The sequence below is a fragment of the Python bivittatus genome, unplaced genomic scaffold, assembly GCF_059951505.1.
Source record: "Python bivittatus isolate LINGU-HERP-01145 unplaced genomic scaffold, Pbiv_v1 ctg000500_np1212, whole genome shotgun sequence".
NCBI classification, from domain to species: Eukaryota; Metazoa; Chordata; class Lepidosauria; order Squamata; family Pythonidae; genus Python; species Python bivittatus.
The window spans coordinates 1,730,321-1,740,903 of NW_028277079.1; the positions used below are offsets into that span (position 1 = coordinate 1,730,321).

General features: G+C 53.2%; 1 protein-coding gene across 10 annotated transcripts in view; it reads left to right on the forward strand.

Moving 5' to 3' along the window:
- Positions 1-6,594, forward strand: part of LOC103060356 (ceramide synthase 2-like) — a 35,388-nt gene extending 28,794 nt beyond the window's left edge. For 8 of the 10 annotated variants that reach the window (XM_088147435.1, XM_088147433.1, XM_088147430.1 and 5 more), the window contains 6 exons: positions 2,782-2,805; positions 2,930-3,022; positions 3,563-3,691; positions 4,289-4,395; positions 5,084-5,240; positions 6,133-6,594. In XM_088147435.1, coding sequence (XP_088003561.1) covers positions 2,782-2,805; positions 2,930-3,022; positions 3,563-3,691; positions 4,289-4,395; positions 5,084-5,240; positions 6,133-6,288 — 666 coding nt within the window. In that variant the 3' untranslated portion in view covers positions 6,289-6,594. The remainder of the gene's footprint in view (positions 1-2,781; positions 2,806-2,929; positions 3,023-3,562; positions 3,692-4,288; positions 4,396-5,083; positions 5,241-6,132) is intronic. The other 2 variants (XM_088147432.1, XM_088147436.1) reach the window with 2 other exon arrangements.
- The last annotated feature ends 3,989 nt before the right edge of the window (positions 6,595-10,583 follow it).

The following is a 10,583-nucleotide window of genomic DNA, read 5'->3' on the forward strand; positions in this document are numbered from 1 at the left end:
CACTGGCGCCGCTAGTGAGGACTTAGCAGGCACTATGAAGCCCCGGCTCAAGTTTTTATCAATGAATTCTCGCAATGCTCCCGTTTCTTTTTGAGTCATTGAGTACATTTTTGGGGTTGGGTATTTCGCTTCTGGCTCCATCTCAATCTCACAGTCAGTGGGGCGGTGTGGCGGCAATTGGTCAGATTCAGCCTCGCTAAAAGCTTTCTCCAAGTCTCGATACTGCTTAGGGATTTCAGTAGCCCCTCCCTCGTGGGGTTCCCCCCTCGTATTTGTTCATTAGTGGCTGCAAACCCCAACTGCACACGCTGGCGAGGTTCCACCTTTTCGACCTCGCTCACGCCATCTGGGAAGGTTAAAGTCTTTTCCCGCCAGTTGACGCTTGGGTTCCACAACTCTAGCCAGGACGTTCCCAAAATGAGGGGGTAATGGGCAAGCGGCGCCACCAGGCACTTTAAAGTCTCCCGGTGCGTCCCGAGTCTTAGCTCAAAAGTCTCGGTATAGTAGCGCACCGCCCCCCCCACCCCCCCAGTTCCATCCATTTGCCTGGAAATTATCGGTGTTTTTAGCCAGTGTACTTTTCATTTCAATCCGGTGACTAACACTGGGCTGATTAAGCACCTGGAATGCCCAGAGTCAATTAAAGCCGTTAGCTTGGCTCGACAAGTCGATCTCGATGCCCAGATTATTACCTCAGACGCCATCGGACTCACCCGGATGTCTTCGATCGATTCGCTCGGTGTCGGCTGGTCACGCCTCGGGCTTCCCACCTGCTCTCAGGCGCGGTTTAGAGCAGGTGGCTTGCGTTTCCCGCCGGCTGCTCCTCTTCTTCCTCGCTGTCCGACAGGTATTGAATTACAAACCGCTCCTCTTCCCCTCCTGCTGCCGTACCTTTCCTTGTCGGTTTTGCCGTCTTAGCAGGTTGGTCGCCAGGTTTTGTTTTTGCCGCGGCTTTTAGATTCGGCTTCTTAGGGCAGGTTGAAGCGAAATGCCCCTCCTCGCCGCAGATGAAACATGCTTTCCCCGCTGCTCGCGTCGGTGCTGACGATCTTATCACCCTCGTTGCCGGTTTCATCGCTTGTTGCCGCGCGGTGCTCGGTGGCCTCCATCTCGCCTCCGGTACGTGGGGCTTGACTTTTGCCAGTTGTGTCTCCAATACGGAGACATGAGTGATCCACCCCGCCAAGGTTTCTGGGCAACCTCGAACCACTGCCATCTCAAATAGCTTTTGATTCAGCCCCTCTTGGAACAACGCACGAGGAACCCTTCTGGCCAGTCAGGGAGCTTTGCAGCTAAGCGTTTGAACTCCAGCGAGTACTCGGTTACGGAGCGAGCCCCTTGCTTTAGCCCCCGATTGCCTCTGCTTCATTCAGGTCGTTCACCCACTCAGCCACGACGCCTACTAGGAAGCGGGATACGGACAGCACCCTCCAGGCATCGCTTGCGAAAAAGTGTCCGCATGTACCCATGCAGATTCTCACCTGATTCAGGAAAGCAGGCAGCTGGGCTGGGTCTCCGCTGCACTTATCCTCTAGACCCCATCGTTTCAATAGGTTCCCCTCCTCCCGATAGGGCCGTTGAGCTGCTGGTTCCTGGGCTGCTGGAATTTGTAGACCAGCTCCCCGGTGCCCGGGTGGGGGCCCCTCTCCTCGCAGCCGTACGGGGCTCGCCAACCTTGCCTTGCTGGTTGCTGGTCCGGAGGTGGAGGAGGGGGAAGGGTTGGTGGCTTCATCGGTGCTGTCGGGGAGGGTTGGGTGAGCTGCGCAAACCCCTGTCTGGGTCTGGAAGGTTGTGCGGGAGGCAGAGCCGAAGGCTCCAGGTTGCCCATTGCCTCCTGCTGATCGCAAAGTTTTAAAAGCTCCTTCAAGGCGTGTACTTCGCCTTCCAGCTCCCGCGCTCGTCGCCCCTCATCCCATGGTGCTGTACATCCGGTCACTGCCCCCATGGCTCTTGCCCATTGTGGACGTGTTGGCACCTCTGGTGGGAAACCTTCGGATACATCCCAAAGGTTCAAATCGCTCGGTGGGCCCCAGCGGTGTGCCAGGCGCCTTGATGGGTCTTTCGGTTTGACCACAAATTGCACTTCTATGGGTTGGGGGGGAATATGCATCTCCTCGACCACTATCTGCGGGGAGCTTGTCCAGCCGTCTCCCCCAGCTGCTCCAAGGTCCAATCTGGTAAGATCTGCCTCCATTTGCAGTATGTCTCTCTCCTCCTTGGCTGGTAACTCAGGCGAACTTTTCTGTAGTTCCTCTGAGGCCATTGTCGGTTGCTGGAGTTTCCTTGTAGAGTTACTCTCTCGGGTAAAATCCAGTATCAAGGAGTTTTAGCAAAAATGTCAAATCCACAAAGTCCAAACCCCAATTTAGAAGAATTCTCATAAAACCAGGCCTGGTTCAGATAAATGCTCCTTTATTGGTTGGTACATGCAGCTTGAAGCAAAGCATTGCTAAAACTAAAGCCTGTGTAAAGTTCCCTCTACTTATTCCCCCCCCCCCCTTTACTACACTGGCGCCAAAACCCTTTCTCACAGAATGGTGGCCTTGTGCATTCCTCCCATTGATAACACAGTTCCTCCCAGCCTTCAGACTACCACCGGTTTTGTCTGCATTCAGGTCTTGCTGTAAATTCCCATATCAGTGTGAGCACCTCTCCACCTCATAGCAATAACCCAAACACAACTATAAACTACCACCCCCCCCAGATACAAATGGCAGAATCAAATCAAGCAAACACCCATTAACTGCTACAGCTTTATAAATTGACATTTGATTGATGCAGGTTCTGACACCTGGCACCTTTAAGGTATGTGGACTTCAACTCCCAGAATTCCCCAGCCAGGCCTGCTTTATCTTAGCTTGGGAAGCTGAGAGCTGGGATTGCATGACGCCGTTTTTCTTCCTTCCACCCGTCCCCTTGTGCGTTGCAGCCTCTCCAGGCCAGCATCTGTGGCTACTACCTCATGCAGTTCTCCTTCTACTGCTCCTTGGTCGTCATGCTGCCTTTTCAAGTGAAACGGACGGTGAGTGGTCTCTGGCGGAAGAGATCGGTCCGGCTGGTCAGGAAGCCCCATTTGGATCCAGGAGGGAACACGGTTCCTCCTTTTGGCCCACAACCAGCATTTGTGCCTTTCAGTCGATTTCAGTGGCTGCCCATCTTGCCAAGGAGACTCTGGGCGGCTAATTTTAAAACTGCAGTATCAATCAAATGAAGAGAAAAAGTGAAAAACGAGGGCACTAGCTGGGTGCATCTGCAGATGCAAAACATTCCTCTCTAAACCCCTTCCCTATTTCTTGGTCTCTCCTTCTTCTTTTTACTAATGTTTTTAATGAAGGTTTAAAACATAAAATATATAAATAAAATATTTATATATTTTATGTTTTTAATGTTTGTTGTGAATTGCCCAGAGTTCCCCCATTGGGGGGAGATGGGCGGTTGAAAAATTTAATAAATAAATAAAATAAAATAAAATAAAATAAAATAAAATAAAATAAAATAAACGGGGGTGTCTGGCCCCCACGGAGCAGCCGCAAAATCCATCAGTTCAATCCTCTCACTGCAGGACCTTCGTGAGCAAATTGTCCACCATGCAGCCACTGTCCTCCTCATCAGCTTCTCATACTACGCCAATTATATCCGTATTGGTTCAGTTGTAATGATTCTACATGATGTTCCAGCTCTTTTCATGCATGTAAGTTAATGCTCAGGAATACTCTTCGCGAAGGAGGAAGAAGAGATTATTCTCCTTCCTCTCTTTTTGAAAAAAACTTTCATTTTCCTTTGGAAAGAGGAAATAAATCTAGAAAGGAATTTATACCAGCCTTCCTGCAGCTCTCCAGGTGTGTTGGGACAGGCTAAATTATGGGTGCTGTAGTCCCAATTTGAAAGGCTTGTTTGAAGGAAGAGAAACAAATGCCTAAACAATTCAGAGATAGCATCAGCATGCAAAGCGATTCAAGCTGGAATTGTTTCATATTTCAGATGCCCAGTTTTCAGTCTGAAACAATGACTTTGCACTTGTTCTCCATTCAGCACCGGAGGTTTGGAACAGGTTTGAGCTGCTGGAGACTAAGACAGGCTTGTAAGCTAACCTATGGCCATGTTTCTCTTGGGCATTTACATATTCCCCAAACTACAATTCCCAGCATCCTTCGTGGGAGAGAGAAGATGGGCGCTGCAGTCTAAACATAGAGAAAATTGACCCCTGAATCCTGAAAGTCAAGTCCTTTCACAATAGGAACCTCAGCCGCTCAACAATTTCTGCTTCTTTCTTTCTCTTTTTCCCCAGTTCGCGAAGATGTTTAACTACCTGAAGTGGCAGAAGACTTGCAACACCCTCTTTTTCATATTCACAGCAGTATTCCTGTTCACTTGCCTGGTGATTTTTCCATTCAAGTACGTTTCGGGAATGCATGCAGAAAGGGGGGCGGGGTTTGATGGCACAGTTGCAGCGCCATCTTGACTTTTTTGACACCCCCACACACCTTGGGACACCTCAGCTTGTCATTGCTCTCTACAAGTAGCAGTTTGAACCTCCATGTAGCCCATCAAACCACCAGAAGTGGGAGGTGACATCAAGGCCAGGAAAACTCCTCAGGTTGCAGGAGTAGCAGTGATAATTTTCGGGAAATAAAAGTTGAGGGTTCAGGGAGGGAGGGGGACTGAGGGACTAAACGGCCACAGAATGTCTCGTTTAGCAACTGCCTTGTTTCACAACCGTTCACTGTTACGATGGTGATGAAAAAGTTACTTTGCCACCTGTCCTCACCTTGATGACTTTCGTGGGTTTGTAAAGCGAAGGAAAGTTGAAGGAAGATCTTAAGCACATGGCAGGTTCACTTAGCGATTTCTTTGCTTAACGACCCAGTTGCTGGTCCCAATCTATTATCTATTATTCTCCATTAAGTTATTTCAACATTAATATTGACTGAAGCCATTCAGATCATCAATTCTCATTTTTGAAGCCCTAATACATACCGCCCTGCCAGAATTCCTGACCCGATTGATTATCCCAGCCTTAAAAAGTGCTGAGCAGCATTACAAGCGTAACCCTTTTCCTCCTCCTTTTTGCAATCCCCCCAAGGATTCTCTACAACACGTGTTACTATTTCACGGAGCTCTTCCAGCCTTTTTTCGGCTACTACTTCTTCAACGCCCTTCTGATAATCCTGCAGCTCCTTGATCTCTTCTGGTCCTGCCTGATCATTGGCATGGTTTATGGCTTCCTGATCCATGGCAAGGTAAGGGCAGAAATTGGGCACTTGGGGAGGTGGGAGACCAGAAATTGCTTTCCTTTTACCCTGCTGCACTTTCAGTTCCTCTCCGCTGTCGCGCTGGATGCCCGATTCTTTGGTTCTGCAGATCCTCGCTCTGCCCGGCCTCACGTGCCTCTCCTCCTTGTCACCTCTCATTTCTCCCAGTCTGAACTGTAGATTGTAAGCTCTGCGGGGCAGAGATTTGCTCTGCTCTGCTCTGCAAAATGCCCGCTGTCCAGATGCTGATCATGCAGTCAGTTAAGAGGGGGGATGGGAGAGGGAAATTCAGTGGGGGGTTCCTGTGCTGTCGATCATCCGTCCTGATGCTTGTGCAAGGCTGGTGATGCTTGTACAAGGCTGGTGTTCAGTGTACCTGGGGCTGTCCAAGGATGGCACCTTTCAGCGCGGATGGCCCTCCCGTCCAGGACAGGCATCTGTTTGGCTGCCCCATGAGCTTGGGAGACCCAGGTCAGCTCCCCCACCCCTCCCACCCCCGTTTGGGCCCTGAGGAAGCAACAGGAGGCTGGATACCCCTATCACTGTCCCTGCGAGATGTCTGAGGAGGCCACACGTGGCAGCACCCACCCACATGCGAGTGGTGTTGGAAAGGAGGCAACATTCTGCCAAACGTTTTCCACAACCTGCTTGACCTGCATTGCTGAATCAAATAATTTCTTCTTGTCTTCACAACCCAATTTTGCCATCCAAACACAATGAGAAATAAAGCTGACCACAAGTGACATTAATTCAGCCCCGCACACTGTGGGAATACAGCAATGAAGTTCATAACTGACCTGGCTTGGCATGTGGGGTGAAGAGAACCGATCCTAGCCAAACAAGATCGGAGGGAGACCACAGCTCTGTTTGTCTCTTGCAGCTGGAAAAGGATGCGCGGAGTGACTCAGAGGGCAGCGAGGATGAGGACGAGGACGAGGACAAGGCGGGCCAGAAGGCAGAGCAGAAAAACAGTGCCGTCGATCCCCAGTCCAACCGGCATCTCCCCTTCATCACCAAGCGAGCACCTTGCAACTGAACAGGGGGGCTCCCCCTCTAGCGGCCACACGAAAGCCAGATAGCCCAGCCAGCCGAGCCCCTGATCACTGCTCCCTCCTGCCCTTCCCTGTAATGCTATGTGGGAATGACCTTGGGAGGCAGAGGAAGAGATGCTGCCTACCAAACGATCGGATAATAGGGGGCATAGCCCACAGCTACATAAGAGGCTGAGAAAGAAAGGAACCTCCCTCACTTACCAGGCTGTAAATGAGACAGCAAGAGAACTGTACTTCCAGACTTGCAAGATTCTGTTAATGTAGCCTTACAATAAAGTAGAATTAGCTGATCTGGTCGTGGTTCCTGTCTGGTCTACCTGGGAAGGCTGACATTCCCTCTGCTTGCCTGAGCTCCTCCTAGGCCTGGAAGGGCATCACTCGAGCCCCCTGGCCGAAGCTGTGTGCTGCTTCAGTCACTCTTGCTTGATCTTCTGAAGACCCCAAGAGCAGCAGCAAGAAGGAGCAAAGCCTGTCCAGATGATCGGCAAGATCATTGGAGCGGCCCTCTTGGGTGGCTCAAAAGCTGGCAAGGCGCTGTAGATTCCTGGCTTAGAAACCTTGCGGGTGGGGAGAGCAAGGAAGATGTAGGTAGCCCAGCCCAAGACGGAGATAATGATCACCCGAGTGATGGTGGAGTCTCCCGAGAGCCAGGGCCATGAGTTGGGCAGGGGAGCAAAGGCAGGGAGAAGGTCTGCATGGGGCGTCGGCAGCTTGGATGATAGAAGAAGGCCCAAAGCCCCTTGCGTTTGGGGGATGTGGGCAGCAGGAGAAGAAGGCAAGGGGAGAAGGTGGCGGTTTGGAGGCATCTCTGAGAAGGACCAGCTGGAGCAGGAGCCAGTATCTGTGTATGCCTTCACCAACTAGGTGCTCTCCGAGGGTGGCCTTGAGTGCCCACAATCTCTTGGGCCTGCTAGCTAGGAGTTGATCGGACTTGTAGCTCAAGAGATTTGGAGGACACCAGCCTGGAGAATAAACTAGAGGAGATGTGGTCGCTGGTGGGTTCGGGCACAGAAAAGGAAGCACAGCCACGGAAACCAGGACCAGAAATCAATAGGATGAGTTGCAGCTACCTGATTTCCTTTAAAGACAAGGTTTGATCCCCGAGTCCATCCTCTGCTCTGGGCAGGGAGCCTCATTAAAGCATCCCCAAGAAATGGCCGTCCGTCGACCGCCTGAACGCGTCCCGTGAAGGGAGCCCATCTTTTCCTTGGTCTCGCCCTCCAGGAGTTGCTCAGATTCTGCCTTCCTGTAGCTTAAATCTGTGCGCTGGATTACGGGAGGAGAGAGAACAAGGCTTGTCCATACCGCCCCCCCACGTCTTCTGCCCTCCCCTAAGTACCTTCCAGCGGTATCCGTAGGGGAGGGGTCAAAAAGGTCAAGATGGCAATGGCAACACATGTAAAAAAGGGGGTGAAGATCCTATCACCCCGTCTCAACTCTCTGACCCCCTTTGCACTAAGACCGCTGACTTCTTCCAAATTTCTTTTTGCCCTTTATTCTTAAGGTGGGATGTGGCCCAACCAGCATTAAGTGGGATTATTACTGGATGCCCACAACGGGGAAACATGCGCTTCTGTGGATGCAGCCTAAAATTGCATTTGCCAGTTTTGCAGCCACAGCACACGGCTGGCTCCTGCTCAGTTTGCAGTTCCCAGGTATCTGCCCCGTCTGGTGTCTCTGCACTGATTTCTGCTTCTTAAGGGGAGATGTCTGGGTCAGCGGAACCTCCTCTTCTTCTTTTCAGCTCATCTCTTTCAGGCAGGGCTTCTGCACCTCGGCCACTTTCAGGCGTGGAAGGGTGCTGGTTGTCGCCTCAAGGCCGACTGCGGGCAGCCAGGTCGCTGGCGGGAGCGCCTCTCCCCGGCGGTCCCTGCCCATCCCGCTAGGTCTGGCCGGTGGCCTGCCCGGTGCCCTCGGCGTGGCCCCGGTGCCTTGTGGGGCCTGGCGAGCGCGAGTTGACCATCGACTTTGCTTGTGGGGAGCTGGCAGGGAGCGTCATGCACCTCCCCCCTTCCCCCCTCTAAGACAGGCTTCCGCCATTTGCCCCCCCACGACAGCCCCGGTGAATCCCCCCGCCCCCCTCAGCTGGCCAGCGGAAGCGCCTGCCACTTTGCCGGCGGGAGGGGAGCCGAGGGAGCCACGGGCCGTGAGGAGAATGCGCCCCACTCCCCGTCCCGTCCCGTCCTGTCCCGTGGGGCCCGTCTCGAGGGGGGACGAGGGAGCGCCGGCCAGCCGGCGGGCCTCCGAGTCGCCCCCTCCGCCTTCCCTCGGCGCCAACGGCCGTTGGCGGTTTCAAACTTCTGCCTCGCCTCCAGCGCAGCCAATCGCCGCTCGCCCGGCGGGCCCCGCCGCCAGCCGATTGGGCGCGGGGAAGGCGGAGGCGGGAGAGAGCGCGGGGAATCGCCCATGACGGTCACGTGGCCGGGGCTGGCCAAGCAGCGCGGCAGCAGAGCGGCGCTGAGGCGGGCGCGCGTTTCCCCGGGGCAGGCGCGGCTCCTCCTGAAGTCCGAGGGGGCTGCTTGTCAGGCCCCCGTAATCAAAGCCAGTGAGCTGGTCGGTGCGGTGCAGCGTCCCTTAGTGTGGTCCGAGGGCCCCGGGGCCCCAGAACCCTCCCAGCGGTCCGCGAAATCAAAATTATCCGCCAGATATTCAAGACACTCGCCAAACCTGAAAACCGTGTCCCTCTTCTCCTGTTTTTCATTTGTTAAGAAATAGAGGGTTTTGTCCTGAAAAAATTCTGGGACTTGAAGTCCACACATTTTAAAGGACCTGAGGCTTTACTGAGGACAGATATCCGACGCTGAAATATGTATTTGAAGGATAACTGCAAAGGAAGACTCTGATGCGTACCCGGGAAACAAGATGGTCTCAGCCAGCTTCTCAAGCGCGCGTTTCGTGCAAAAGCGGCTTTGCTGCCCGGAATATACTGTACGGAAAACACCTGGACACGATTTTGGGAATTTTATTTCAGCAAAACCTCAACAGAGAAACAGACTCACCCGGTCCCGCAGACAAAAGGAGCAAGCTGGTCGCTTTCTGGGGCTTCCCAACCCTTTCTGAGGTACAAATCAGGATCTCCTGGTGGCCTCCCACCCAAGAATTAACCAGGCCACATCCTGCTTAGCTTTTTCAAAGCTAGCCAAGGGGGGCTAAGCGCCCCCATGGGTCCTGCACGAAAGGTAAAGACACAAACCTGAATGAGGTTTGCCTCTTAGGGCCTTTAGGAACACGGCTCTGCCGCTTTCTTTGGCCCCTCTTCGGATCCATTTTGCAATTGCCTTCTGGGATGCTCCTCCACTTCCCGGTCTAGCCTGAGATTCCCTTGCGCTCCCCCATCCAGCTGTTAATCGCAAAGAAGATTTAAAGCAGTGTTGCTCAAAGAATGCTGGGAGTTGAAGTCCACGCCTCTTAAAGTGGCCAAGCAGAACAACACTGGCGCAAAGGGAGGAAACCCTGGGTGGGCTCGGAAAGGGCTCCAGCGCGCCTGCTTGTGGCCGGCCCTGAGAATCTGCCAGGGAAGGGGCGGAGCGCTGTGGACAAGGGCAGGCTGGACTGGACCGGCAGGCGCAGAAAGTTCAGCAACCCACCCTTGCCAGGAATCAGCATCTCCTGCGGAAGGGACCTTCTGGACATTCGCAAGTCCCTCCAGACCTGGCTATGGGATCAGGCCTGGGGCTGCCAGGGGACCGGGGAGTTTTTGCGATGGCTCCCTTACTAACTTTGTCCCCTGCTGTGTTGTGTGTTTTTACAGTCTTTTATATCCAGTTGTTTTTATGTTTTCTTTTTTTTCATTGCTGTACGCCGCCCATAGTCACCGTGTGCGAGATGGGTGGCTATATAGATAGATAGATAGATAGATAGATAGATAGATAGATAGATAGATAGATAGATAGATGGGGTGCCTCTGTGCAAGGACAGAGTGCATCCCGTGTGGCCCAAGGCAGACAAAGGGTGGACCCAGGGCGGATTCTGGCCGAGGCTGGCCAGAGCCTGTGGCCGCCCTGCGGAGCGTGGCCAAGGACTCGGGGCCCCTGTGAATCTGGGGTCTAGGATTTCTGCTCAAGGGCCCCCCTTCAACCCCCCGCCTATAAGAGCCTGGAGCTGAGGGAGCTCTGATTGGCAGGAACCCCAGCCACTCTTCGTGTTCACACAACACAATGAGCTAGACAGACGCGATTGACGATCCTGAGTTGTATGAACAGAGTCCTTTTCTTGTGCCAACCCACTTGAGAGAATCAGGCCTATGGATGTTTTCTGAACAAATCTCAGAACGACTGGC